The 27,237-nt window shown below is 55.0% G+C and overlaps 7 protein-coding genes across 7 annotated transcripts; 2 read left to right on the top strand and 5 right to left on the bottom strand.

Annotated features, from left to right (window-relative positions):
- Nucleotides 1-174: 174 nt before the first annotated feature.
- On the bottom strand, nt 175-2,176 carry GGS23DRAFT_576723 (alpha/beta-hydrolase). Its single transcript, XM_051516869.1, has 2 exons — nt 1,656-2,176; nt 175-1,591 (listed from the first exon to the last, which is right to left on the bottom strand). Exons 1-2 carry the CDS (start codon nt 1,895-1,897, stop codon nt 658-660), a joined length of 1,176 nt encoding a protein of 391 aa, XP_051370122.1. The 5' UTR covers nt 1,898-2,176; the 3' UTR covers nt 175-657.
- An 846-nt stretch (nt 2,177-3,022) lies between these two features.
- On the top strand, nt 3,023-7,957 carry GGS23DRAFT_598564 (ABC multidrug transporter; the record flags this gene model as incomplete). Its single annotated transcript, XM_051518799.1, has 6 exons — nt 3,023-3,238; nt 3,301-4,257; nt 4,432-6,443; nt 6,527-6,661; nt 6,799-7,110; nt 7,171-7,957. 6 exons carry the CDS (start codon nt 3,023-3,025, stop codon nt 7,955-7,957), a joined length of 4,419 nt encoding a protein of 1,472 aa, XP_051370121.1.
- A 1,599-nt stretch (nt 7,958-9,556) lies between these two features.
- GGS23DRAFT_606287 (putative cytochrome P450) lies at nt 9,557-11,345 on the bottom strand (the record flags this gene model as incomplete). Its single annotated transcript, XM_051519883.1, has 5 exons — nt 9,557-9,975; nt 10,050-10,661; nt 10,733-10,886; nt 10,948-11,073; nt 11,142-11,345. 5 exons carry the CDS (start codon nt 11,343-11,345, stop codon nt 9,557-9,559), a joined length of 1,515 nt encoding a protein of 504 aa, XP_051370120.1.
- Nucleotides 11,346-13,060: 1,715 nt separating this feature from the next.
- GGS23DRAFT_149880 (capsular polysaccharide synthesis protein-domain-containing protein) lies at nt 13,061-14,667 on the top strand. Its single transcript, XM_051511354.1, has one exon. It carries the CDS (start codon nt 13,168-13,170, stop codon nt 14,449-14,451), a length of 1,284 nt encoding a protein of 427 aa, XP_051370119.1. The 5' UTR covers nt 13,061-13,167; the 3' UTR covers nt 14,452-14,667.
- On the bottom strand, nt 14,548-16,525 carry GGS23DRAFT_576654 (terpene synthase). Its single transcript, XM_051516868.1, has 6 exons — nt 15,969-16,525; nt 15,790-15,916; nt 15,723-15,741; nt 15,196-15,662; nt 14,888-15,114; nt 14,548-14,825 (listed from the first exon to the last, which is right to left on the bottom strand). Exons 1-6 carry the CDS (start codon nt 16,169-16,171, stop codon nt 14,747-14,749), a joined length of 1,122 nt encoding a protein of 373 aa, XP_051370118.1. The 5' UTR covers nt 16,172-16,525; the 3' UTR covers nt 14,548-14,746.
- A 3,948-nt stretch (nt 16,526-20,473) lies between these two features.
- On the bottom strand, nt 20,474-23,279 carry GGS23DRAFT_576646 (general substrate transporter). The gene is made up of 9 exons (XM_051516867.1): nt 22,985-23,279; nt 22,643-22,712; nt 22,524-22,571; nt 22,345-22,447; nt 22,017-22,258; nt 21,637-21,957; nt 21,311-21,568; nt 20,884-21,226; nt 20,474-20,821 (listed from the first exon to the last, which is right to left on the bottom strand). The coding sequence occupies exons 1-9, from the start codon at nt 23,102-23,104 to the stop codon at nt 20,674-20,676; spliced, it is 1,653 nt and encodes a 550-aa protein (XP_051370117.1). The 5' UTR covers nt 23,105-23,279; the 3' UTR covers nt 20,474-20,673.
- A 1,714-nt stretch (nt 23,280-24,993) lies between these two features.
- Nucleotides 24,994-26,869, bottom strand: GGS23DRAFT_149674 (Dehydroquinate synthase-like protein). The gene is made up of 4 exons (XM_051511353.1): nt 26,751-26,869; nt 26,216-26,625; nt 25,528-26,165; nt 24,994-25,433 (listed from the first exon to the last, which is right to left on the bottom strand). Exons 1-4 carry the CDS (start codon nt 26,778-26,780, stop codon nt 25,006-25,008), a joined length of 1,506 nt encoding a protein of 501 aa, XP_051370116.1. The 5' UTR covers nt 26,781-26,869; the 3' UTR covers nt 24,994-25,005.
- Between the last annotated feature and the right edge of the window lie 368 nt (nt 26,870-27,237).

Raw genomic sequence — 27,237 nt, 5'->3', positions numbered from 1 at the left:
GGCGGTGGATCCGCATTTGTGTTGGCTCTTGTTTAAGTCACAATGAGATGTCAAGACCAATGCATTCTATCCTCTGCGAGGAAAGGTAAGGGTTAATACGTTGTCGATGAGACAACAGGAAAAGGAGGGGAGAGTGGCACAGGACACGCTACTTAGCAACAAGCAAGGACAGAATTAGAAACCAGATGACTCTGGTAATATTACGATAGTTGGTTGTGTACGTATAAATACCTAGGGCACTGTATGAACAAACGAACTCGGTCTCTTCGAAGCACTGCTGTGCTTCGATCTCTAAAGTCGCCCTAGGCCCTCGCCTACCAGGCCAGTATCCAGGTATTACTCGACCACCGACCGACTGCTTGCTATTATACAAAATTGACATGTGTTTATCTCGGCAAAGGAACCTGCAGGAGAACACAGAGCGAGGATTTTTGTCTCGGGAAGTGAGATCGGCACGGTCGACGCGGGCACCCGTCACATCAACCTAGGGACACACCTTATGATTCGAACGTTGACCCCGGTGGCACAGACCGTAGCAAATCGGACACAATTTGCGAGACCGGGGCGTTGGGCCCACGGCATCACAGTGTGGAGAGTATGCATGCGTGCCTCAGACGGGACAACTTCCCGCCGAATTGGGGTGCTGACTTCAGACGCCTATTTCCATACAAAATCTCGCAGCCACTCCCCCATGACCTTCTGGTACGCTACTTCTTTCAACTTCGCATCCTCGACTGACTCTGCCGACCCGTGCCAGCTCCACGGCAGGCGATCGAAGCCGTGGAGCTGGTCCGGCACCAGCAGCCACCGCACGCTGCTCTTCCCGTCCTCGTCGACGTGCTCGAACGCGAACCTCTCGTCGTCCAGTATGAGCTGGCCCGGCTTGGGTGCTAGCTCCTGCTGGCCCACCTTCTCCGTCAGCGACGGCACCGGCCGCCCCGCCAGCTTGCTCGCCATCCTCCAAGCCCCGTGCGCCAGCTGGTCCAGCTCGGCGCCGACGAAGAAGAGGTGCGGCGGGAGAGCGTCGCGAGGCGCGTAGATGGGCGATATCAGGGGGTCCTCGAGACTCTGGCCCGGGTTGATGTAGGCCCACCCGAAGGCCGGAACCATCCACGCCAGAAAGTCGGTCGGTTTAGAGCGTCCGCCGGGACCAAGGTCGGGCTTATAGTACCGAGTCTTGATCGCGAACTCCTGAGCCACGGACTGGTCCACGACGGGATACACGGGCAACGCGGCCGAAGGCTTGACCTTGTCACGGATCGAGGGCAGCTGGCACACGGTGAGGGACAGGTTGCCGCCTGCGGAGAAGCCGGTAAGTGCGATGCGGCTCTTGTCCACCGGGAGGCTCTCGTCGTCGAACACGGCCAGTATCAGGGCTTCGACGTCGTGGAGGGCGGTCGGGAAGGGGTAGTACGGGGCCTTGCGGTATTCGAGGGAGACGACGAGCACGTGGTGCGTGTCCGCAAAGCGCGCGTTCCATTCGTCGTCCTCATTCGTCCGACCGAGGCAGAACCCGCCGCCGTGGATGGTGATCAGAGTTGGGAGAGGCGTTTGGGACGACTCGCGATCGTACGACTTGGGGAAGAATATCCTGCGATCGGGAAAGCCCTTGCATCAGCGTAAAGCAGGGCGCGGAGGGGTGGGTGAGTCCCTACCTAGTCGGCAAAGAGGGCCGACATGCGTATGTCTTCACGATGGTGGGGGCAAATGTGGGAGGATAGAACCAGGGATACCAGTCCGCGAGCCACATCAGCGGCCCGCCTAGAACCTGAATGGCATAGAGGGACCCGCCATAGGCAAGTCGTGACAGGAGAGGATGGCGGGGTTGCGTGGCCAGGTGGGCGCCTTGAAGGTTGTCAGACTGAACCTGCTCCTGGTCGTCCGTATTTGTACTCATGATGGATGGTGGTCGCGGTGGAGGGCGGGCGGTAGAGGCGATGAGTCGGTTTCGTCCACGGTTATGTTGGGGCGATGTGGATATGGTAGGTAGGTATGCTCGAGGTATACGTCGGGTTGTGGTGGTTGTGCGAGAGGCAGGAATTAGGTTGCAAGCTGATATAGCCAACCGAGGGACATCTTAGCGTTTGCCGGCGTCACGCCTAGCTTCCTCCCTTACCTTGCCGTCGCTCGCACGATAAAGAGAGCGAAGCGACAAAGCCGTGGGTTCCATTCTCGCGGATTGGCGTAAGTGTGTGCGTATGCACAATTCTCACTCGACAGGCCGTATAGCCGAGTACTACGTAGTATTGAGTTGTGCATAACCACGCATCAACCGTCGGGGTTTTTCCTGTCTAGGACTGCGAGGTACATCCAGGTGCGCAGCGGACTACCTCATATTCTACGTACTACGGAGTAAGCGACTATACCCCTTACGTAGGTAGGCATGGAGTAAGCGATGAGTTGATAGTGGATATCGTACTAGCCGAGTTCGTCGTCTTGCCCCATCTGCCCCGTAAATGCGAATCGCTCATCCTTCTCACATCGGATAATTTTAGTTGGCATGGCGCGATGTCGCGGTTGTATCCGTCCGGCGCTTCCTGGCTGTTGGGAACGCCTAGGAGACGTCTCTTTTGTCAAATCACCTACTAGATCCGGTGCTCTCGCTATTACGGCCATTGACGTCGTCCGCACGCGTACCCGTCGCATACCTCTCCCTGTCGCCCACTAGGCTCATAAGACGGGACGCGCGATCTCTGCTGCCTCGCGGCCTTATGAATAACGGATGGTTGACGCTCTCGCTACTGGCTACGCCGATTCCCACGGTGTCCGCAGGGCCTAATCACCCCGGCACCAATATGCTTAGCCCGATCCGCCGCGACGGAGTTCGGCCTTGTGCCCTACTCGGCTAAGAGACGTTGTCGCGTTGTCTGCTGACTCGTCATCTGCTATAAGTCCTTAGACTTGGCATTCTGTGGCTGTGCCGCCGCCAATATAATATGATAGGGCCAAAGTCAGCATCCTGCCTATGTTTTGATTTCTTGTCGCAGTTTGTCCATGGTGATAGACAAGCAGACGAGGCGGCATGTTGTTCTCTGCGTGCGCCGATACCAATGACCAGTCCATCGGACCCAGCGTCCTGGGCTGTCGGGGCGACTTCGACTTCACAGTCAAATTCGAGCAGTTGTTCTTCTCCCTGCTCCCTTCTGCCATCTTCACTGTTGCTTCACTATGGCGTGCTTCTCTCCTAATACGCAGACCGACGATCGTCGGCGCGCCTGTGCTGCGTCTGGCGAAAATGGTAGGAATGCCTTCTTCTCTCGGTGAGATTTCCATTCACATGAACTCACGAATCCGACCTAGGGAGCCCTGATGTCGTACGCCTCGCTGGAGTGCTCGCTTCTTCTTCTAGTTGCGATACGCTTAGTGGACGTCACCAATTTCGCCATCGCCTCTTCTGCGCTTCGTCTGGTCGCTGCCTTCTGTATGATGTTCCTCTCATATCTGGATCATAGCAAATCACCGCGGCCGTCTATTTTGATGAGCGCCTATCTCTTCCTGAGCCTGCTGTTCGATATCGTCCAGGCGCGTACCTACTGGCTCGCCACTTCGACGCGGCCTGAGAAGGCATTCTCGACTATCTTCACCGCAGCCTTAGCTATGAAGGTCGTTATCCTCTTGCTCGAAGCTCGTCGAAAAACGAGATGGGTCAACTGGGATTCGAAGAATCATAGCCCGGAAGAGACCAGCGGTATTTACAGCCTAGGCGTCTACTTTTGGCTCAATCGACTATTCCTCAATGGATATAGCAAGGTGTTAGCGATCAAGGATCTCTACCCTCTTGACGACAACCTAGCCGCGCAGCGTGTTTCTGAGCGATTCGTTCGATATTTAGACGATGAGAAGCTGAGAAGCGACAAGTTCGGCCTGCTAAAGGTCCTGGGCCGAACCCTTGCGGGCCCTCTCCTTCTCCCGATCCCGGCGAGACTTGCCTTGACTGCCTTCAGCTTCTGTCAGCCTATGTTCATAAGCAGTCTCCTTCAACGCCTCTCGCAAACCGAAACCGCGTTTCCCGACAATATTAGTTACGGTTTTATCGGCGCGAGTATCTGCATATACAGTGGTATCGCGATCTCGACGGCATTCTACTGGTATCTTCATCTGCGGACGCTCTATATGGCTCGTGCCTGTCTAATTACAGCAATTTACACGAAAACCACCGAAGCGCGCAAATCCGGCGATGACGAGAACGCGCCGTTGACGTTGATGAGCAGTGATATTGAGCGTATTTATATCGGATTCAAGGCACTGCACGAATCCGTATGTGATTTGCCAACCAGCCTATTTCCTTTTTCCATTCCCTCCCAGCCCTCTCTCCTGAGCAGCCCCCATTGGCAATTCCCACACAACAGCCCCAATTCTGCGGCCAACTGGCTAAATCCCACCTCCTACTTATGATAGAGCGCAAACATTACTAACTTGTTACTCACCCAGTGGGCCAATTTCATCGAGGTGGGACTTGCCGGCTGGTTATTATATGGTTACCTCGGCCCTGCGTTTGTGGCGCCCATCGTCCTTATAGCAGTATGTTCTGTTGGAATTGTCGTTATGCTGCAATACATGGGAGAAGGCCAAAAGAAATGGATGAAAGAGGTTGAAAGGCGTGTTGGACTTACTTCGGGTGTTATTGCGAACATGAAGAACATCAAGATATCCGGCCTCACCCTCCCCATCGCGCACTTCGTCGAGAAACTCCGCCGTGACGAATTACGGGCGAGTTCCAGGTTCCGAAAGATGACTTTGGTTTGCGCAACATTCGCCTATCTTCCCATTCTTATTTCACCTGCCCTGACCTTTGGGGTCGCGCAGCGAAGTCTGGACCCTGCGAGACTCTTCACGTCGATGTCATACCTCCTGCTGATGACGACTCCGCTGATCAGCTTATTCCAAGCCCTTCCTCTCTTGGCCGCAGGCTTCGCTTGTGTAGGCCGTATCCAAACCTACCTGGGGAGCGAGAAACGGGAAGACTTCCGTCAGGTCGTAACCGAAATTCGTGATACAGAGAAGCCTACGACAAGCCTAGTCAGTGCCACACCGGCTATCACCATCAAGAATGGCCATTTCGGATGGGAGCCAGACAAAAAGGTCCTCAGTAACGTCGACATTGAAGTCCCTAGCGGCTCTCTTACGATGATCGTGGGCCCGGTCGCATCGGGGAAGTCGTCCTTATGCAGGGCTCTCTTGGGAGAAATACCGTACAGCCAAGGGACAGTCACGGTGGCTACTGGGTCTCCACGCGTGGGCTATTGCGACCAGACGCCCTTCTTGTTGAACGGTAGCATAAGAGAGAACATTGTCGGATATTCCCCATTTAATGCTGACAGATATGCCGAGGTCGTTGGCGCGACAATGCTCAGGGTAGATTTCGAATCGCTGCCACAATCGGATGAGACGACTGTCGGCAGCAACGGCATTACTCTTTCGGGTGGCCAAAAGCAGCGAGTATCATTGGCGAGGTGCCTCTACCTCCAAGCCGACCTCCTGATTTTAGACGATATTTTCAGCGGCTTGGATGCCGATACTGAAGATCAAGTCTTCCAACGTGTGTTCGGGGTGAACGGGATTCTACGGCGACGGCAGACGACGGTGGTTCTATGCACGCATTCCGTTCGCCATCTCCCCGCTGCGGATCATGTCATTGCTCTGGGCTCTGATGGGACCGTCATCGAACAAGGAAATTTCAGTGACCTCATCGCGAACCAGAGTTACGTCCACAGCCTCGGCGTTAAGTCTTCGGCCAGCGAGACTGGCAGCGAAGCAGAGTCTGGCGTCAGTATCGCCGAACCCCAACTGAGCTTGCTAAGGGAGATCTCTACCTTGCCTTCCGCAGCGGAACGGGGCGACGAGGGACGACTACAAAGTGACAGAAAGGCCTACAGAGTCTACTTCAAAAGCTTAGGAGCACCACTTGCTACGAGTATATTCTTTTTTGGCCTATGCTGGGGTGCTTTATATAACTTCCCAACTGTATGGCTCAGTTACTGGTCAGAAGACTCCGCGGCGGCTAACCCCTCTCACTCCTTCGGGTATTATGCCGGCATATATGCCGGGCTCGAGGTTTCCGCTCTCCTGTCGTTGATGGCTTTTGGTACCTTGATATACGTCACTTCTATCAAGCGGGTTGGCATCTCTCTCCACCATGACGCCTTGCAGACCCTGATTCACGCGCCGCTTCGCTTCTTCGCCCTGACCGACCAAGGCGTTATCACGAACCTTTTCTCCCAAGACCTGGGTCTCATCGATAACGAGTTACCATCCGCCTTCCTGAATACCATATTCAGCGTGTTTATCTCGATGGGTCAGGCAGCAGTCATTGCCTCGTCGTCACCTTACCTAGCAATCAGCTACCCATTCCTGGTCTACACGTTATACGCAATCCAGAAGTTCTATCTTCGCACCTCGAGGCAGTTGAGGCTACTAGACCTGGAGGCCAAGAGCCCGCTCTAGTAAGTAATGGCCTGGGTCTTCTCAGCCTTTTCCGCGCGTCTGCGGTCGACACGGTGTTCTTCGGGAAGCTAACATCAACCAGTACTCACTTCCTTGATACCGCCAAGGGTATCGTGACCTTTCGAGCGTTCGGATTTACGAAAGAAAGCCGCGAAAAGAATGCTCGGCTCCTCGATACGTCCCAGCGTCCTGCGTATCTGCTATCCATGATCCAACAGTCAGTTATCCCGCACACCTCCACGGCACATCTTATTTATTGCCACCCATTTTGGCGTCGCTCGATGTCATTCTATATCATAAATCCAATGAAAACATAACTACCGTCATCGACTAGGGCTAACTAGGACACAATAGATGGCTAAGTCTCGTGCTCAACATTGTCGTCGCTATTACGGCAGTGATGCTCACGTCTCTGGCCGTGCGCCTACGCTCCAACTCGGGATTTACCGGTGCGTCACTGGTCACGCTTATGGCGTTCGGGAATGTGTTGTCGGACATCATCAGCTCATACACGCTACTCGAGACATCGCTCGGCGCCATCACCCGGCTTAAGAGCTTCGACAAGACGGCCAAAACAGAGGATCAGGACGACGAGACTATTGTCCCTCCCGAGGAATGGCCACAGCGAGGAGAGATTTCTCTCCGAGGCGTTTCGGCTACCTATAAGTATGGATATTTCTCCCCTAACCCAGTCTCCTGTCACGGAATTAACGCCCTGTCGCTTAGCACCGACGAGGAACCTACCGAAACCCCGACGCTAGCGCTCAAGAACATCGACCTCCAGATCCGCGCCGGCGAGAAGGTAGCCATATGCGGGCGTACCGGCAGCGGCAAGTCCTCGCTCATCGCGCTGCTGCTCAAGCTCCTTGACCCCGTCCAGGGGACAACGGCGGCAGCGGCAGACGGCGGCATCTCGATCGACGGCACGCTGCTGGGGCGCGTCGACCGGTCGTCGCTACGGCAGCGGGTGATCGCGATACCGCAGGACACCGTGTTCCTGCCAGACGGGTCGACGTTCGGGGAGAACCTAGACCCGCTGGGGGTGGCGGCGGCGGCGGACGCGCAGGCGGTACTGGAGGCGGTGGGGCTCTGGAGCTTCGTGGAGGAGCGGGGGGGGATCGGAGCGGGGATGGTGGCGGGGACGCTGAGCCAGGGGCAGCGGCAGCTGTTCTCGCTGGCGCGGGCGGTGCTGCGGCGGCGGGAGCGGGCGCGGGCGCTGCTGGGGCCGGGCGGGGCAGGGCGCGAGGACGGCGGCGTGCTGCTGCTCGACGAGGTCAGCTCGAGCGTCGACGGCGAGACGGAGCGCGCGATGCAGCGCACGATCCGCACCGAGTTCGCCGCGTACACGGTGGTCGCGGTCAGCCACCGGCTCGAGATGGTGGCCGACTACGACCGCGTCGTCGTCATGGACCGCGGCGAGATCATCGAGGTCGGCGACCCCGCGCGCCTCAGACAGCAGCCGGGCACCCGGTTCGGCGAGCTGTGGGCGCTGAGCGGGAACGGGGGCAGGTGAGCCAGAGGAGGCCAGAGAGGCGGTCGGTACGGCAAGGGTGGATTGGGGGTTCGAGAGGGAGCTGATAGATGACGCGCGGTACTGGTGAGATGGGGGGGGTGGAGAGGTGGTGAGAGGGGGGACGGGGGAGACCTGGATCTGTCGAGGTACCTAGCGAAATTGCATGCGATCGTATACACATGGGCATTTTCTTCTAATCTAGATTTTCAGCAACGCTGTCTTTTCTCTCCCACTTCGTACTTCCTGCTTTCCTCTCCCCTCTATTGGTCCCCTGTCAATGGCTAGAAACCTCGTCGTCGCTCAAGCGTTCGGCGAGCTTTGGAGGAAAGTCGGCGATTTGGCTCGGTTTACCGCATTGGCCAAGCCGTTATACCGCTATGCCGCATCCGGCATGGCTCTCGTTAATTGTGCGTTATGATTGGCTCCCAGCCGTGGTCACACTGGGTACGTACCAAGACGTACCGCTCAAGGAGGACAGACAGATATCACATTGCACGGCGGAGGCGGGGGTCAGGTATCACGGAACAACGCAACGGATGGATGGCGGCGAGATCAAACTTGGCCCGGGGCGGGACCAGACGCTTCAGGAGCCGTCCCACGGCCTCCTCCTACGCAGCGGGCTGAAAAGTCGGGAGGATCAAACTAACGATCTCCCGACTTTGAGCTGTCTTCCCGAGAGCTATCACGGCTCACGATACGGACAGACAAGATTCAGTGGGAAAAAAAGCTTGATTCTTCTAGGTTCTCTAACGAAGCGAAAGCTGAAGGCTAAGCTGAAGCCTCTACGGAAGCTTACGGAAGCTAGCTGACTTGTCATCCTCCTAATCGCCTCTTATCTATCTTATCACGACAAGAGCCCGGTCAAGGAGATGGAGGACAAGGAGGTGAAATCCAGAAAGGCGAGACTCGAGTTTGCTCGCATGGTTTGATGTTGTCGTTGGACAGGTCCGCATAGGCACGTAAACTACCTCGTTTACCTGTTACTCGGGCGAGCACGGCGATCGGCGACACCGTCTTGCTGTTTGCTAGGATTGTTGTAGGCTCCTTTTACCCCCGTTCCCTGCCTTTCGACGCTCTTCTGTTGTCCGGTAAACGAGCCACTTGGGTTTGCTTCCATCCCGTCGAGAAAATAGGCCGCGGGGGTTGTCACTCAACGCTATCTGGTCGCCTGCGGCAAAAGGAGACACGATCCGAGATGAAATACTGGGATCGTCGGACCCCGAAACGGCACCCTTCCCTGACGTGAGGCTAGTGGCTGCCAGAGACTTCGGGTCGACCTTGGCTAGCCGGACAGCAGGGCGGCGATGACGTGCACGTTCAAGACTTCTCTAGGGGGGAATATATCAAATTGTGTTAGAATCCCCCTTTTTTCGTTGCCGACTCCTAATCAATATGTCACTTAGTAGGGCCGGGAAGAGCTAGTGTAGTTTTTTTTGTTCCGTTATTACATTTAAATGAATGTATCAGTTTTAATGGTGATATTATTATTCTCAATTTGTTCCTGGGAGAGACTTTTTGCCAGCTCCAGGACGCAACAACACAGTTTCCCTAGTACGTGCTCACTAGCTACGAAAGGCGAGGCCTCGTCATCGCGACCATCTACCGGACCTTCCTAAACAGCACCATCTTGGTTGGGTCGGCGAGGACGTTGACCTCGAACATAAAGTTGCGGGGGCGGCCGGCGACGCTGTCGTCGAAGCGGATGTCGTAGTGGGAGAGGATGTAGGCGAGGATGATCTTGATCTGGTTGCTGGCAAAGAAGCGGCCCGGGCACGCGTCGCGGCCGAAGCCGAACTGCATGCTATCGTACGTCGTGCTCGAGAACTGGAACCGGTTCACGTCCTCGGCCGAGCGCCCGCGCAGCCGATAGAACCGGAACCCGTCGAACGCGTGCGGGTCGCCCCAGTCCGTCGGTGCTTCGTCCAGGATGTTGGTGTTGCACTGCACGATAGTGCCCGCCGGGATGTGGAACCCGTTCGACAGCGTGATGGGAATCATCGCCTTGCGTTGGAACGTAGCTTATAGCCGCGTTAGCGCTGATTGTTCTAATAAATGCGCTCTGCAATGATAGGCTCGGAGTAGATTCGCTTACCGACTGAAGGCGGGCTGTGTCGCTGAGACTCCTTCATAAAACTGTCAAGCTTCCTCATCTGGGTAAGATGTTGCTTCTGCAAGACACCTTTGCTATCCTTCGTCACCTCCAGTATCTCCTGGCGCAGCGGCTCTACATATTCAGGCCTAGCTGCTAGATCATACAAGGCATGGATGATAGCGAGTCTCGTGGTATGTATCGCGGCCGTTGCTGTGAGCATTTGCAAGTTGGCTAGCTCCTTGTTATTGAAGGACTTATCGCCCGTCTTGCGTGCACGTTCTTGCATCCACTGGATCATGTCATTATGAGGCGAGGCATCAGGGCTATTTGACTCTGCCAGTCTCCTGGTGAGTTCCGGTAAGAGAAGGTCGAGAGCGCGCTGATGATCGCCGCGGATTTGGGTCATTTCTGGCACAAAGTACTGAGCAATCGGCCGCAGATACGGGTGCCACTGCTTCAGCTTCTCCCCTCCCGTCATAACGTCGATCGCAAATTTCGTACTGCAGTCTAGCCATTCTTCATTTCGACACATGGGATACCCGACAAAGATGCGGGCCGAGGCTTGGGCGACAACCCGTAGCAGCTTCTCATGGAGGTCTATGGGCGTCCAATCTAGAAGCCGTTTTAGCGATTTCGGGCTCTCGTTGCCGCGGTTCACAGTTTTGTTGGGGGGGGCCTCTTACCATCGCATGCTGGGAATTGGGTTTCGAAACAGTGTGCAACCTCGTGCTCTACGTCTCCCACGAATATGCCGAGATTTCGATTCAGATCTATCTTGATGGCTCCCAGCATGATGTCACTCTCGTGGTCGATGGTCGTATAATGGCCGATATGACGCTGACAAGAAGATAGTTAGACAACATCTGCCGACTGAAGACCTCGCCAGGGGCCGGCTCACGTCGGCCAACGCCTTCATACCACTCGCCTCATGGCGCCCGTACTCCTTTAGATCATGCGCAAACTTCCTGGGGAGAAACACCCTTGGTCCGTCGGGTGTGGCAACCTGGAATATTGCATCTTTGAACTAGGAGGAGTTAGTTAGAAGCCGTACCGTATGCCGCGAGGAGCTGTGTCGGGTAAGAAAGGACCGACCTTCTCGTATCCTTCACGCAGCAGGGCGTCTGCTTCGTGCACATATCGAGACTTTAGTGCATTGATATCCCCCGAGTCGGCGCCTAATACTGGAAGATTGAACGACTTGGGTCGCCGAAGCCAGCTGGATATCAGGGCAACCACCAAAACTGTGGCGGCAGTGAGGGTGGAAATCCACAGCGTTGGTACGTGAAGGGATCCCATCTTCGCGCTGCCCCTCTGCCTCGACGTGGTGACGACGGGCACATAGCTGGAATATCGGGCAGGTCAACCATTCTTGAGAAGCATAGCATTACGAATCCAACGTCCTACAGGCGCCACCTAGGTAGCCTCCGTTGTCCTATCGCGTCTCACCTCAGCAGGCATCTCGAGGGACACCCTTTGTGGGTGGGATCAGCATCCCCGCTCGTGCAGTAGCGGCGCCTTGGTAGACGGAGGCCACCATCAGTACATTCCAGTGCCGCAACGTCACATTAGTGGAAGGAAGTCTCTGCCGTTATCACAGCACCCCTCGACTGATAGGTATAGGAGGGGAGGATTGGGGCGGGCAAGCCACGTTGCCTGCGAGTCAAGGGGGGTCGGGCACGAGAATCGAGCGTGGAACATTCGCGGCTATTAGTTTGTAAATACAGTTGTTGAAAGAATATTGACCGGGCCGTCTACATACGAGGCACTGTCCTATGACAGCACTAAGCAGTCGTTAACGTTAGGGACATCTATAAGCATACCTATAGCTGCCTCGTCGGCTGGCGATAAATTCTGCTTTCTTCACACATTAACCCACCACTTTTGTGCCGATTCCTTATAATACTACCCGGGCATCCTCTTAGGGAGACGGAGGATCTGCCTCTCAGGCCCTGGTAGCTATCCATATTGCATACTGCATTATTACAGCATACCCCCCACGACAAGATGGCACTGCATCCTGCAGCCATGTAACGGTAGAATGGCTACCTACTGTTCGGTGGTGGGAACGGCTACACCCTGGAAGTTATGCACGGCCGATTTCTGGAAACTGCCGTATACGGCTGGTTCCTGTTTCTCTCATAGCTACGACATGTGCATGTGGCTACGAACAGCTTCGTCACAGACCGGTAGACAAATTTGGCTAAGTTTTCAACCGCGTATAGCCCCCAAGGCTGGCGATGGCACGGAGGAGAGCCCCACAGAAACTCCGAGCTTTCGAAACAATTACTACGCCATCCTCTCCTCAACACGGCATACCGACCTGAAGCGGGGAGAGTGATCCTACCTACTACCAGACTAAACGGAACTTGAGGTGATATCTTGTGCAGCTAACGTGATAGGCACTCTCGAGACCTTGTGACATTCCTCGATGCGCCTGTGCTTTGCCCTTTTTGATCCGCTAGCTCCAAGGAGGTTCCAACCGTAGAATCCGGATACAGAGAACCGGCCGTGTGCCACCATTCCCACTAGGTCTCACCGGTTGCCAAGGCAGAGTCGCCTAAGCTCTGCCGCATTCAATATATCTATAGCCCCGAAGTAGATTTTCCTACACGATATACCCCGTCAGGTAAGCATCACCCCTCACTCTCCTATTTAAGTCCTAGGGCGCCCCTTACTTCATCATTATATAGGTACAGCTCCGGCCGATCCCTCGGTCAACACGGGACGGATCCACATGTGGGCAGGGATCGCGAAAAAGCACTGAAACACTTGTTCGGGTATAGAAGCAAAAAAAGGTATCACCTATGTTCTTGACACTGGCTAAACGACACGAATGCAGTTCGCAGGCCGCTCGTGGAGCTGCATCAAGTCCCTAGAGCTAGGGAAGCTGGCTGATCACCGGTGGCTGCCTTTAGTGTCCAGGATGGTTCGGCTAACGGTACCCAGTAAAGCTGCCAGATGTGTGTAGAGCGCTGCTTGGAATGTATACAATGGGACCGCTTCCCCCTTTTTGCGTTCCTCATGCTGCTGTTGAACGCCTGTAGAAGATCCGGACGAACACTATTGCCTTCGGGTACGGTGCTTAGTAGATTCAACTTAGACACAACGAGAGGATATCATGGCACCTTCAGCTGTTGAGGTGGCTCCCCAGCTTGACATCACCTCGGCTGATACGAGTAAGGTTGGAGTGCCCCCGGGACTGAGACTAGTCGCACCCGAGAATCTCGACCTGCGCAGCGACGACGAGATTGCAGCATGGCTGCGGACTCGTCACCCCGTCACATCCGAGAAGAATGTCTGGGCATTCTGGCATTCGGGGTACAGTCAGATGCCCCCTTGGGTCCAAAGGAACATCATCAACTGGGTCCGCAAACTAGGACCAAGCTGGACGGTTCACCTAGTTGATCGCGTGCCTGGATCCGAAACCAACATCAGTCACTTCGTGGACAGCTCGTTCTTCCCTGATGCGTTCAACAATAACACTATGGACGGCCCGACTGTCGGCCCGCATACCGGAGATCTTGTTCGACTCCCGTTGATCTGGCTTTACGGCGGGATCTGGATCGACGCAGGGTCATTCCTATTCAGACATGTCGACGATATTTGCTGGAAGAAGATCGAAGATCCCGAGTCGCCGTACGAGATGGCCGGGTTTGCCATCGAGATGCGTCCGGGGGTCCAGATCATGTTGAACGGCTTCATCGCTGCCAATCGCGGCAACCCATTCATCAAGCGCTGGCATGAAATATTCAAGGCGCTATGGGACGGGACTACCAATTGCCATGGCTTCCATAAGCATCGTCTGCTTCGACATCTCCCTCTGCTCTGCCCGCCTACCACCAATTTGAATCTGCCAGGGGACGGCCTCAACGTCATGATGGAGACGTTCACCGACTACCTCTCCCAATGCATGTGTTTTGAGAGGCTGCGCAAGCTTGTCGACCCTTCCGATGGGTTCAATGGGCCCGAGTACTTTTCGAACAAGATTTTCGTCTGCTCCGCGCTGCAGGAGACATTCTACTTCCAACAGGTCACGCAGTGGTCGGGCACGCGGCAGTTCGAACTGCTAACAACGAAGAGAACAGGGGAGGGGGTGGTGAAGGACGAGAAGTGGCACGCAGCTGAAGACTTCGTTCACGACGCGCTTGCCAACACAGCCATCATGAAGCTGTCGCATGGTCCCCCCGGCGCGCTGGACTCGTTCCTCGCAGACCTCTGGGATTCCGAAGAGCACCACCACAAGGATCAGGAAGAGGGCACCTTTGCAGCGTATCTACGCTATGGGAGTGTCCACTTTGACCAGACGCGAGAGATGGTGCAAATCAAGGTGGGATGGCCTAACGAAGAAGTGCTGTACGCTGGTGTTCTCGAGCCCAAGAAGATGGATAGCGACGCCTCGTGATAAGCGCTATTATATGTAGCAACATCTTGAAGCAATACAATATCTCGGAGGATAGTGAGGAGGTCTTTAAACACAAGAGTTATTCAGAATATAGACGCTTGCGCACTAGTGCTAGTAATAGTGTGTTGCGTAAAACGTAGACGCCTACATTACGCTTTTGCGGTATGTAGGCATATAAGGGCTGGTTCAATTGCTACGTGACATAATGAAACATTCTCATTTAGGTATGTCGCATCGTACTCTGTAAATAATGGAAAGCTCCGTGATCACCAGAACATCCCCTCTCCTCTAGCATTCATGCATATGAGAAGTCCATCAGAATCTCCCTCTTCTCATTTACCTGGCTATTCTTGAAGTATCTCTCACACGACATACTAGGAAGTCAAGTTAGTTGTCGGGATTCATCGTCGCGATCTCGGCCAAAACGACGGCTTACCTCCAGCCTGCAGTGCCGGTCGCCAATCTCTGGCAGCCCCGGACATACTCGCGGATGTCTTCATTCAGATTCTCGTCGTCCTTGCTCCAAGGTAGTCTTTTCTCAGCGGCAATGCAAATTTCATAGTGCTGGCGGATGAGGTCTTGCACTTTTTCTATGGAAGCTTGGAGAGAAATATCGTATCTATTCATAAAGAGGAAGATAAGATTTTCAATCTGGCCAGATCGCTACGCGCCGAGGAAAAGGATGAAATTAGCTGTCCATGCCCAAAGACCTTCGACGCTCCTAGAGATAGGGTGGGTACTTACAAATTCCTTCTGTACGGACATAACTTCGTTGATGAGGATAGTAAGGATTGTCACTTCTCGAACGATGGTCTCCATCGCTTCGTGCCTGCGGATGTGATCCGGTAGCTCAAACTCCATGGCAAATTCGTTCTGTGTGATGCTGGGAATAACGCCAACGTCGGCTGCCCGGATTCCAAGGTGATACCAGGGGTCTGGAAGACGGAGTCCTTGTCGAACTTGCTGCTGCCTCTTCACGCCGTTGAGATAATCGTGGAGCTCTGTCCGAAACCGCTCTATGGAAGAAGCGCCCATCCCCTCCCTCAACTCTTCCAAGATCGGATAAAAGATTTCTACCGTTCCTGACACATTGGGGGGAGGGGTGAAGTTGGGGTCGGGGCCTAGGCAGTCATCAACGCATTGGTTCATCTGCTGGCAAATTTCTCTGGTGCCTTTATCATCTCGGGTGAGCTCCCCACCGGCGTCAATTTCTACCAAAAGGTTAGAATACAATATGCCTAAGATCGTTCTGGATATCTCTTGGCCCTCACCATCATCAAAGAAGAAAATCTATATCGGGTTAGTGAGTCACCGCGAAAGGAATCTCATGAAACTTACCCAATAAAGGAATTTTGCGAGAGGGAGCATCTTCTCCTTCTTACAATGGGGGTAGTACAGCGCCGTGAGAGTGGTGTAATCCCCCAGAGCACGATGCTTGGCTTTTTTCCTCTGGGCGACATTGACACTTATCTTTGACATCAACATGAAGAAACCGAATGACGTCCCATGGAGCTTACCTTAGTAGCCATTCATCGATCATCACATTGACCTCGTCGACATCCGGCTGGCGATATCCAGGCCATTCCGGCATCAAAAATAGTGTGTCTAGAACTAGAACCTTCTGACCCAGTACTTTCTTGATGATCTCTTCTCGCTCATCAACGGGGATAGAAACCATATCATGATGGTTGGGCAAGATCCGGTTTGTTACTAGAGCCATCGTGCCGGTTGCGTCAAGGGGGGGTGGGTAAGATGAAAATGGGTTTATCAAGATGGCAGCTATATCCAGGAAACTTTGAGGATATATCAGGAGGGAGAGGCAAAATTCGATTGGGTGCCGTATAGACACATTTTGGTCTCACCGTAGGAGTTATGTACTCGTGTCTCAGTTCCGGCACATCTGAGCTTTTCGTACTAACGGGTAACGAGACCCCCCTCGCAAGGAGACGTATGACGTCTTCACGGAAGGCTATGAAGGCCCGTAACACATACACCCTTCATGCATCTGCAACCCCAACACATGGGAAGCAATATAGCGGCTAGGTACCGAGAAATTCGACTCCTATGTAGTAAGGTGGATATACCGAGCCACCCCTTCAGGAATTTCCCAATGGAGTCTCATTGGTAGTCACCACGTCTTCCCAGGTTTGTTATGAGGTTAAGCAGGGGATGGATGTGTGGAGTCTCGAGCCTATTTCTAGGCAACTATTGAAGTCCTACGCGTCACAGGCGTATCACACCGAGGGCTATCGAGTGTTCGGTGATAGTGTTGGCAGTATTAGCGGCGAGGCTTTACCTACCCGAGAAGCTCCATCCTCCCCCTCCCTCCTCCTCCTCCTCCACGCTCTAGTGGCAGTGCCCAATCACGCACCAATTTCCAGGGCTTGCAGCGCCTGACAATGCTGACCATAGGACGGATCTTACACAAGTTCATCCTTACGAAGGGTAGGATAGAGGCTTGGTCACATAGGGGAATCCCTTCGAGTCTGGAACCCCGAAATACGGCCTACACACCAATCGATATGGAAGGTAGTATACCTTAACGTGATAACTATATCTCCACTGTTCAGGTGATATTCTTAGCAAGGACTAAAGAAGCTTAGTATTGTTCAGAAAACTAGAGTGCCTGCATCGAAGGAGGAGCCGAACGTTACAACAGACAAACTTTACAGATATTATTAACTATCCTTTTGAGGGATTCACCCAACCCTAGTCCCATCATGGCTCGGCATACCTAACGATTACCCCATTGTTCACGACCTGGACCAGGTAGATACGGGGATACGGGTCGAACAGGGCATACGATACGCCTATCTTGTCAAATCCAGCTATATACCGATGCCCCACCGTGACTCTCTCCCGCTGATCCTTCGCGGCCTCGATGGGAATCAAGGTTATGGAGACTTGGTGTGATAGGATCACGATAGGCCCAGCGGGAGAACGTCTGCATGAACGGCGTGGCATGGCTTCTAAAGAGGCCCGGCCTGTACAACGTAGCAGTGTAGCGTGCCTATATTGCTAGCTACCCTGTCCCGGTCCTGTCTAGCCCTGTTCGGCCCTGTGCACGCACTTCTCTCTCTACTTGAAACGAATCGCATATCAATGTACCGTAACTCATTTTCAGAAAGTGTGAACACAAACTTACCACCTAGGCATTATTACCTGCCATCACAATATAGCCAATGGCTATGGCGTTTCTGCCAGGTATAGTTTGACACGCGGCACCAAGAGGACAAGGGACACGGACATCCAGGACCGGTTTTGAACGGTAGATGGGTCCGCGTATCACCAGGTGCCTGGCTGGGTAAGCTCGGCTACCAACCACAGGTTGATTCTGGGTCATTGGCAGCCTGACATCAGCGACGTCGGAGCTCGACACACCCAACAACTACCTGTTATTCTCCTACCACGTAGTAGAACTACGAGGGCGGTGGGGCTCTGGCAAAGTTGGTGTTGGAACGATATAACTTGTGATATTGAGGGTGAGAACTAAGAGCTAACTTGAGCGCGAACTCTCTGCCTTATGCCGCTACCCACATCCCTGTGCATGCAGGCGTCCTGCAGAAGGGCTATTGGGATTGTGTCTTGTCTCAACTGGGAAGTTTTCAGCTCTGATCTTCTGCCAAGGGGGCGTGGCCAAGAGGACCCCTGTCTAGATCATTGCCTGGGGACGGACGCCACACGATGGCCCGAGGCATGGCGTCAGCTCTTGTATACACTGTCTCGCGGCATCCCACGAACGACCAAAGGATCGGCGACGGGCGCAGTGCGGCGCTTCTACAAATCGCTCATATATCCCTTTAGCATCATACGGTTTTCAGGGCCAGGCAGTCTGTTTTCGCCGGCGCTTCCATCTCCCGAGCCTTCCTCCCGAATTTGCGGCACCGCACAGGAATTCATTCTGATGCCTAGTGCTTCCTTTTCCCCTGAACTTCACCACCACCACCACCACCACCAACACCATGCACAATACACACATAGTAAGGCCCTGTCAGTCCGGCAAGGCCTGTAAAGAATCCTTGGCATTCGTGGGAAATATTCTAACACATAACCCTACTATGCAACAAAGTCTTGTACACCTCAGTCCGTACCGAAGACGAGGCCGGGTCCGGCTGCCGCGTACGCCCGACTTGATATATTATCTATCGAATAGCTAGTCGCTGACCCCCATCGCAAACAAGTGACAACTTGTTTCACATATTAGACACCTGTCCGTAGGCTTAGATATCCCCTCATAATTACGTACCTATGTATATATATTACACTACACAACACAATGCACAGGTGCCGCAGCAGCTCGGGGAATATGCCTAAACCATCCAGGCTCGCGTATTCGCCCACACCCTTTAGTCGTACCGATCTGCCGCGCTTATAGCTTCAAACTTCGTAGTCCTTCAGTGAAGTTAGTAGGTACAGAAATATGATGTAAGAGAGCTATGATACATAGTGCCATGAGGATATAGGTCTCTTTTGTGAATGAAATTCAGCTACCATTGGGAGGCTAAATCCAGAAGTTTAGGTAGAGACCAAGGGCTATTTAGACTTTCTGAGAACGCGTCGTCATATGAAATTACATATGTGGGCACTGTCTCGGGAAAATGTATTCTATACACACTTACACCTGCAATTCGTATATGCAGGTTCACCTCACTTCTACGCGACAGCTACCTCCAAGAAGCCATGTCCAACCCACTATACAGCAAAACCTCTTGGGGGACCGATAGCGGGTATCGTCGGAAACCAAGTTCTCCAGACGCGCTGTGATTTGAAAGAGACGTAAGCTCGCAATAATAGCAGATCCTCGTGAGATTTAAATATCATTTGCCGTGAAGGTTTCGGGACTTCTCTCGGCAGACGATCTACAGTTATTACATCATACCGATTTCTCATCTAGCACAAGAAAATCAAAGGGGATATGTAAACTACCTCACAAGTAGTGTCCCATTGCGTAGCAACCCAACTAACCACATTGAGAAGATTGAGGCTCTATAATATCAAATGACAACCAACTCGAGGGGAAATATGACAAATCCCCGGACAAGGGCAGTGTGTACCGCTCCAAGACGGCAACATTGGCGGGATTCAAAATAGAGATAACGGCTGGTACCAAGCCAACCACGGTGGGATGCTCGTACGATATAATACTAACTAGGGCTATCTTGCATTGTACGTTCAGCTCTCGGTTCACAATACAGCCAGCAACCATCGCCATATATTAGCTCCTTATCACGGGGCTTAGGATGCTGCTGTCGTGTTCCTCGACTTCTTGCACTTGCGGACTCGCTAGGTCCCTCGCACGGTGTGAGATCTCCGGGCTCGTGAGAAACGGGCATATAGACCCGTAGATAAGAGCCGCTCTCACTCTCGTTTATGCCGGTGCCGGGTACGGAAACTCTACAAGTCCTATTCGCAGCCAACAGGAGCCGCTCTTACGCAGCCATCGTGGGATCTCCTCGGAGAAACCAACGTACATTTCACGCCCTCGGTTTTAGGGATCAGAGTGTCGATTGATAACACCAACAGCCTCTTTGCGTACCGACGCTAACGTCAACGGGGTTGTGTTTCTGGCTCGGCTCTTCTTCGCCACTCCACAGCCTCGGGTAAGCTTCGTGAGGCCATCTGGTCCGTTGGGTGTAGCAATTAGTTGGCGGATCGGCCACGTTTTCATCCGCGGATGTCAGACTTAACACCACAAGCGGTATCATGACAGCTGTGCCGTCATGTGTGTGCTCATGCCTGAGGCAAGGTCGCCGGGAGCTTGTTTGATTGGACCCTATGTCCGGTGCCCAAAACCCCCCCCGGATGCCTCATCTGTGGGCAAAGAGTTCCCGGGCTGAATGAAGCGCGCCCGCGTGGGATGGGGAAGCAGCTTACGTCTTACCATCCTAACCCACGATGGGGGTGCTCGCGCTGCCTTGTTGGGTAGTCCTCAGACCCTGCCTACAACTTCGAAGATGTGTGACCGTCGTTAGATTGCATCTCAATATTACATCCCATTTGTAGTGAACAAAGATCGAGGCCCTGAAAAGGTATACGTAGATATTATTAGGTTGTTGCCATATACGAACTGACTACGGACCTCCCACATGCCTAGTGACAAGTTCTTCTATCCGACCCTATCCTCACGCCCGACAGCCAATACACATGCATATGCAGCTGCGCCGTTCACGCTAAGTGAAAAGAAAACTCGACACGACGCCACGTTCTGATGACATTTCAACTTTAGACGGTTGGCTCTACGATCACTTTGTCTGTGACTCTGCCGTCGGATTGGACGATGACCTTGTCGACCTTGAGAGAGGCCTTGACGGGGTTGGGTTGGTTGTAGACCCATTCGAGTTGCTCGAGGGTGCGGCCTTGGGATTCGACACTGCACGAGGTCATACGTTAGCGAACAAGAGCGGACATCGTGACAAAGGGGATGAAACATACCCGAAGAGGAACCAGAGCAGCGCCTCGACTACGTCCCACCCGACGAATACGTAGATGTACCGGTACTGGATGTTGCCTAGGGCGATGGGGCCGGCGAACTGGTTAATGAAGCCCATAGCGTTAACGATGATTCCAGACGCGGCAAGACCCTTGGCTCGCGTAGTGGTCTCCAGAGCCTCGGTGGGGATCACACCCTGAAGCGGGGTGTAGGTGAAGGAGAAGATGATGTTGAAGAGGAAGTACGACGCCAGGGCACCCTTAGCATAGGAGCTCTCAATATTCTGTCCTTGAGAATCGAGGGCGGCGGAGAGACCCGAGTTGGTGGCCAGAGCGGCGGCACAAGCTATACGAAGGCGTGAATCGTCAGTATCCGTACGCGCATGCAATACTGGGTAGGTTACTCGTCTCCATATGAGCCATCACATACCTAAAGTACCAATCACTAGGACCTTACGTCGGGGCATCGTGTCGGTCATCGTGACGGCTGCTAGGGCGCCGATGGCGGACAGGACGGAGTTGAGCAGATTGTACGCGAGCTGCTGGTCGACAGCCGTAACGCCGATGATCTGGAAGATTGTGGTGTTGAAGTAACCTAGACCGTTGCCGGAGAATTGGCCGAAGATGGAAATCATCAGCACCTGAGCCATCCGCCAGCGCCCGCTGTGAGTCAGCAAGAAGGGGCGGTCTATCGACGATGACCGGTCAGTTTCAATCAAACCCCATAAAGAGATGGGCTAAGACGGTCGAGCTTACAGTCCCAAGGCCGCTTGTCGATGCCGTCCTGGCGGATACCCTCTTTCATCTCCTCGATCTCGAGCTGCACAAGCTTGGAGTTACGATCACCGTTGCCGTGGTACTTGGCTAGAAAAGCGATGGCCTCCTCTTCGCGGCCGTTGGCTATGAGGAATCGAGGGCTCTCGGGGATAAAGCGAACAGAGGCCATGACAATCACACAGGCAAACGCCTGCAGGATCAGGGGGATTCTCCAGGAGTAATCGTTGTCGATCCAGTTGCAGCCGTAAACCACAGCGGCGGCAGGGATGGAACCACCGAACCAACCGCAGTTGTAGAACCCTACAGCGAACCATTTGTCAGCCACCTAAGCCGTGATCGTATGCGATAGGGAGCCGTACCGGTGGCCCGGCCGCGCCAGTGCGGGGGCGAGATCTCGACTGCGTAGGCCGGCGCGGCAACCGTCATCACGGAGATGCCGATGCCGAGGACGAAGCGGCCGACGACGAACTGCGGAATGGTGCCGGAGGTTGCCACGATGATCATGCCGACGATGATGATCACGCCACCCCAGAACATGGCAACCCTACGGCCAAACCTATCGGAGAGGATGGCGGCGAAAGGGGCGCCGACCATTGCGCCACTGCAAGCAGGCCGCCGGTCAACACAAGCACACACGCACGCACGCACGCACGCACATAAACCCAAGTCACTAGGGGGGGGACTAACACAGTGTAGAGAGAGAACATGACGGAGACGCTGGGGCCGGTGGTGCCGCTGTGGAAGGTGTTTTGGAAATGCTGCATGGCGATGACGCCGGTGAGCAGGGATCCTGGGGATCGGGACGGGTCAGCGGGCGAACGCGGGAGAGGAAGGAGAAGCGCCGACACGGCGCGCGACACGCTCACCATCGTATCCGTTGGCGCAGGCACAGCAGAAGGCGACGAAGATGGAGACTGGCGGCGGCGAGGTTAGCGAGGCGGGTCCTGGCGGCGGGATGCGGGCACGCCGGATCGTCTTCACATACAGTACAGATGAATCGACTCCTTGCTCTTGGCGTTGATCTTGGTCTCGTGGATAGCTGCGTACAGATCGGCCTAGAGGCGAGGAGGAGGGGGGGAGGGGGTCGCTCGCGTCAGCATATCTCGGCCGCTTAGGTGGGTAGGGAGCCGGCGTATCCCAGCACATACATGCGCGTATGCTCGCACGCACACACGCACTCGCACACGGCACCGTACGTACGCACACGCACACACGTACACACGCGAGCACAGATGTGTCTGTGTATCCGCGGAGTCGGATACCATGTGCAGGGCGACAAAGACATCATCGCGGTAGGTGCGGCAGAAGGGGGGGACAAGCGACTTACATTGTGGACGGTCTTAGCTTTAGCGGTCGGAGGAGGTGCCGACGCGTTCGCGCTCCCGGCCGAACTGATCAGGTCGTGGGACGCCGGCGCGCTGCTGGCAATGATCTCTTTGTCCTCCATGGTTTTTTTTTAGGATTCGCGTTTTCGGTTGGTGTTATCTGTCGAGCTGTCGAGGATGCGATACACGTCCTGGTGAAGGGACCCGGGAACTCGAGCAGGTCCAGACGGGCTCAGGGCATGACGATGATTTTATTCTTCATCTCGAGACCCGTCCCTCCTCCACCCTCCTCCTTCCTCCTCCCGCTGCCACCCCCCCGGATCGCAGGTGGTCCCCCCAATCTCCACCTCCCTCCCTTACCCCAGCTTCCCCCCAACGACACGAGCAAGTCCCGATGGGGATTGCGGGCCGTCGAGGTCCGTAGCCCGGAAACAGTGTGCTGTATCGCCCAGGCGAGCCCTCGTCTGCTGTTGGGTGAGCCGACTAAGGGCTTACACAGGGGTGGCACGCGTCGGGAGAGCACCATTCCAGACAGCAGGGGGGGGAGATTCTGGGGTGACCAGCGTCGCACTGATGGCGCTTGGCGCTCTCTGATGGCGTTGTATGCGGCGAGCATACCGCCTGTTAAAATAGCGCCGTGCTCTCGCCGCGAGACTCGGTTCGCCTAGGCCGTGGGTATAAGCTATTACGAAGAAGATCGGGAGAGTAGCGGTGGGGAAACGGTGTTTTTTTTTTCTCTCTCACCGTCACCGGTCGTCGGGGGCACACGCGCACGCCGCTCGCCTCGACTCGGCCGGGTTCGACGCGGATGGCCGCAGAGCAAATAGCGTCGACAAGGCTTAGTGACGGTGTCGGGAATTCAGGCCTCGAAGCCGAAAAAGTGGCTTGAGAGTCTGGGCAAGTGAGAGTCGCTAGACACGAGAGTCTAGAACGGGAGCAATGTCGCCATTGGTGGGGGGGAACGAGGGACGAGGGAGAGAGACCCAGGCATCGAAGCTGGGCATCACATCCCTGACATCTTCTCTCCCGACCAGCCCTCACCCACGCGACCCTCGCCAGCGACCGAGGTCGAGCTGAAGCTGCGCTGAGCACCTCGACGAGACCCAGCGGGATGGATCAGGGCCACTTCGATGTGACGGGAACGCGATAGGACTACACGGCGGATCCGCGCTGGCCCTGATCCGTCCGGCACGCTGGCGACCTCGAGATCTTTTCTCGTCGTCTCCACGTGTTTTGTCCGTGCTCACCAGAGCTACTCGCGTCTGGCGCCGGAATGTCGGGTGCAGAGCTCCTAGAGGCCTCGCCAATCAGGCGAGTCAACCTGGTTCCATCGATGCCTGTCCGTAATCAACCTGTACCGTTTCGGAAGTAGGGCCGAAAAGGATCGGCTTTGGCATTTGATGCCATTACTCTGCTTTCCCCATCGTCTTCTATCTGTAGGTATCGGAGACTGCCTATGTTATGCCTACATGCGTTTTTACTTAGTTCCCCCTAAGACTGGTAGGTCATGTTTTGTATCGTCGTCGTCTTCCGAGGTGTCTTTCGAGGAGACTTCGATGTAGTCCCAAACTCCATTGTCCCGTGCCCTAAGGCCTCCTTTTTTTCCTCCATGATTTTGAATTTATGCCTCTGCGATACACGCAGGAGCCAACACGTTCATGGCGATGCATAATTCGTGTCGTGCTCTATTTAGACAAGGCTTCCTGCAGCACGAATGCGCTACTATGAGCTTCGCGCACGAAAAAGTTCCTAGGTCACGTTCTCGCACCCCAGCACATTCACGATGCACACCGACGATTCCTGTTACCTCAGCCTTGAAGTTCGATATCCTCAAATCCTGTTGACGTGTCGAAACGAGCTACCGTGGACGAGCGAGGCACATTCGGTCTATCTCTCGCATTGTTCAGATCCACCGGCGTATTCCGACACGATTTATATCCAACACCGCATGTTCTACCTCCCAAAAAAGCTCGCCTCAGACCTATATACGAATTCGTGAACTCCACCGGCTACCCACATCGCATCAGTGACCCATAGAGTCCTCGAAGAGCCGTCTCAGCTGATCCCTCTCCCGCTCCAGCTCTTTCGCGAGGCCGGGTGCCAGCATCAAAACACGAGCTTGAGGTATCGTGCCCTCGACTAGGGCTTCAATGTGACTCGAGTCGAAGCCCAGCTCCTTCAGTCCCTTGGGCTGGTCGCCGAGGTCAGCGAGGAACTTAGCCAGGGCATCGGCGAGCACCTCGCCGGCGTCCTCGCGCTTTACGTTTGTCACGTCGACGCCAAAGGCCTCCGCCGCCGCGAGGTGGCGTTCGGGGTTCGACGGTCCGGTGAACCGGAACACCGCCGGCGCCGACACCGCCACGGAGACGCCGTGGGGGATGAGCGGCTTCTCGACTTCGTAACCTGCGTGCCTGTACCCGGGGTTCTGGCCCGAGATGGGATACGACATGCCTGCCACGACGCAACGCCTTCCGTTAGCAGGATCTCTCGAATCGACTGACCGATCAACCGCCACACACCGATTGGGAGCGAGGACTCTACGTACCGTGGCAGAGGTGGACGCCGGCGTTCCCGAAACCGACGCCGGCCAGGGTCGAAGCCAAGAGCATCTCGGTCTGGGCCTCGTGATCGTCGGGGTTCTTGACCGTCCGGGGGAGGTACTTGACGGTGCTGCGGAGCGCGTTAAGGGAGAAGACATCGCTAATCGGGTTTGCGCCCTGGTAAGCGGGCCGCAGGATGGGATTCGACGGACGCGGCACCCTCTCGTAGAATGGGAGGGCGGTCCATGACTCGAGAGAGTGGCAGAGGACGTCCAGCCCGGAGCTCGCCTTCACCGCGGAGGGCATCGTTATCGTATTGAGCGGGTCGCAGATGCCGAGCGTCGGCTTCAGATTGCGGTGCGCGATCCCCGTCTTCGCTCTCTTCGACACGAGATCGAATATGGCCGTCCCCGTCGTCTCACTTCCGGTACCGGCCGTGGTGGGGATGGCGATGAGCGGCTTGAGCGCCTTGTCTATCGGTCGCCCATTGCCCAGCGGCGCATTCACGAAATCCAAGAAGTCGGCGTCGGGGTACTCGGTGTAGAGATTCATCAACTTGGCCGTGTCGATGACCGAGCCCCCGCCCACGGCGAGGAACGCGTCCGGCCGATACGGCTTCGCGAAGGCGATGGCCTCCTTGATGCTGCAGCCGATTCAGCCAAGGCCTGGAGGGATCATCCCGCATTCACTTACGAGCTATCCTTGGGTTCAACCTGGACCTTGTCAAATATCTCGTATTTAATGCCTTCCCTCGAGAGGGCCTCCTCTGCCTGCTTAACGGCAGTGAGTCGCCGCACCGTCGAGTCAGTAACGACACAGACACGCTTGGCACCCATGTTCTTGAAATCCATGCCGACTTCCTGAGTGACGCCGGGGCCGAAGCGGATAGAGGAGGCAGCCATCTCAAACGCGTACTCCTTCTGCTGAGAAGGGTCGACGGGGGAGGCATAGCCGCGCCTCCCGATCAGCTGGTGAGTATGCTGGGCATACCGGTCAACCTGAGATCTTGCGTGATGATGATGCCCCGGATTGGAGTGACACGGACAAGACGGCGGGTGAGCATACTGAACCGTTCGTAACAGGCTAACCGCCCTGGAAGCCGCCTATCGTTCCCCGTCCCGCAGTTAGAATGCAGCCTCGCGAATCGAAAGGGCTCTACGACATGTGTCCGTAGAATTGGGAGAGTGACAAGAGAAAAAAAAAAAAGCTACAACAGCGAAGGACTCACGCTCGGCATAACTCGTATCGCTGCAGCCATCTGGACGGGCAGACACCTCGGTGGCGGGATTGGATTGGTTGGTATCGGGGTGTAACCGTGTAAGGGCGCGTGGCCTGTCCTTATCGAGATGACCTGCTCGACGGCGAGTACGTGATATGCGACTCTTGACTGCAGATGGGAGATCTTTCTAGGTTTGGCATTGGACGGGCTCTAGCGGTTAAAGAGAGAGGAGAGGAGGGGGGGGGAGGCGATTGATGAAGCGCCGAGGGAGGTTGCGTGTCCGCGTCGAGGGAGAGGTGTATCGAGACGCCCCGCGATGCTCGGTAAATACACAAAGGGGACGCTGCTTACGGGGGCTAGGTAGCATAGTGTGGGCGTAGTGTGGGCATAGTGTGGGGTACAGTAGGTACCTAACGGCACTGGGTCGATGTGGGGGAGGGGAGAGAGAGGGGAAGAGACTCTCGAACCCCCCCCTTTTCGCCGGTCCAACAACCGG

This window comes from Durotheca rogersii (genome assembly GCF_024521655.1).
Source record: "Durotheca rogersii strain YMJ 92031201 chromosome Unknown GGS23scaffold_18, whole genome shotgun sequence".
NCBI lineage: Eukaryota > Fungi > Ascomycota > Sordariomycetes > Xylariales > Xylariaceae > Durotheca > Durotheca rogersii.
Note: the sequence above shows the minus strand (reverse complement) of the source record. Positions and strands in the feature narration are given on the sequence as shown.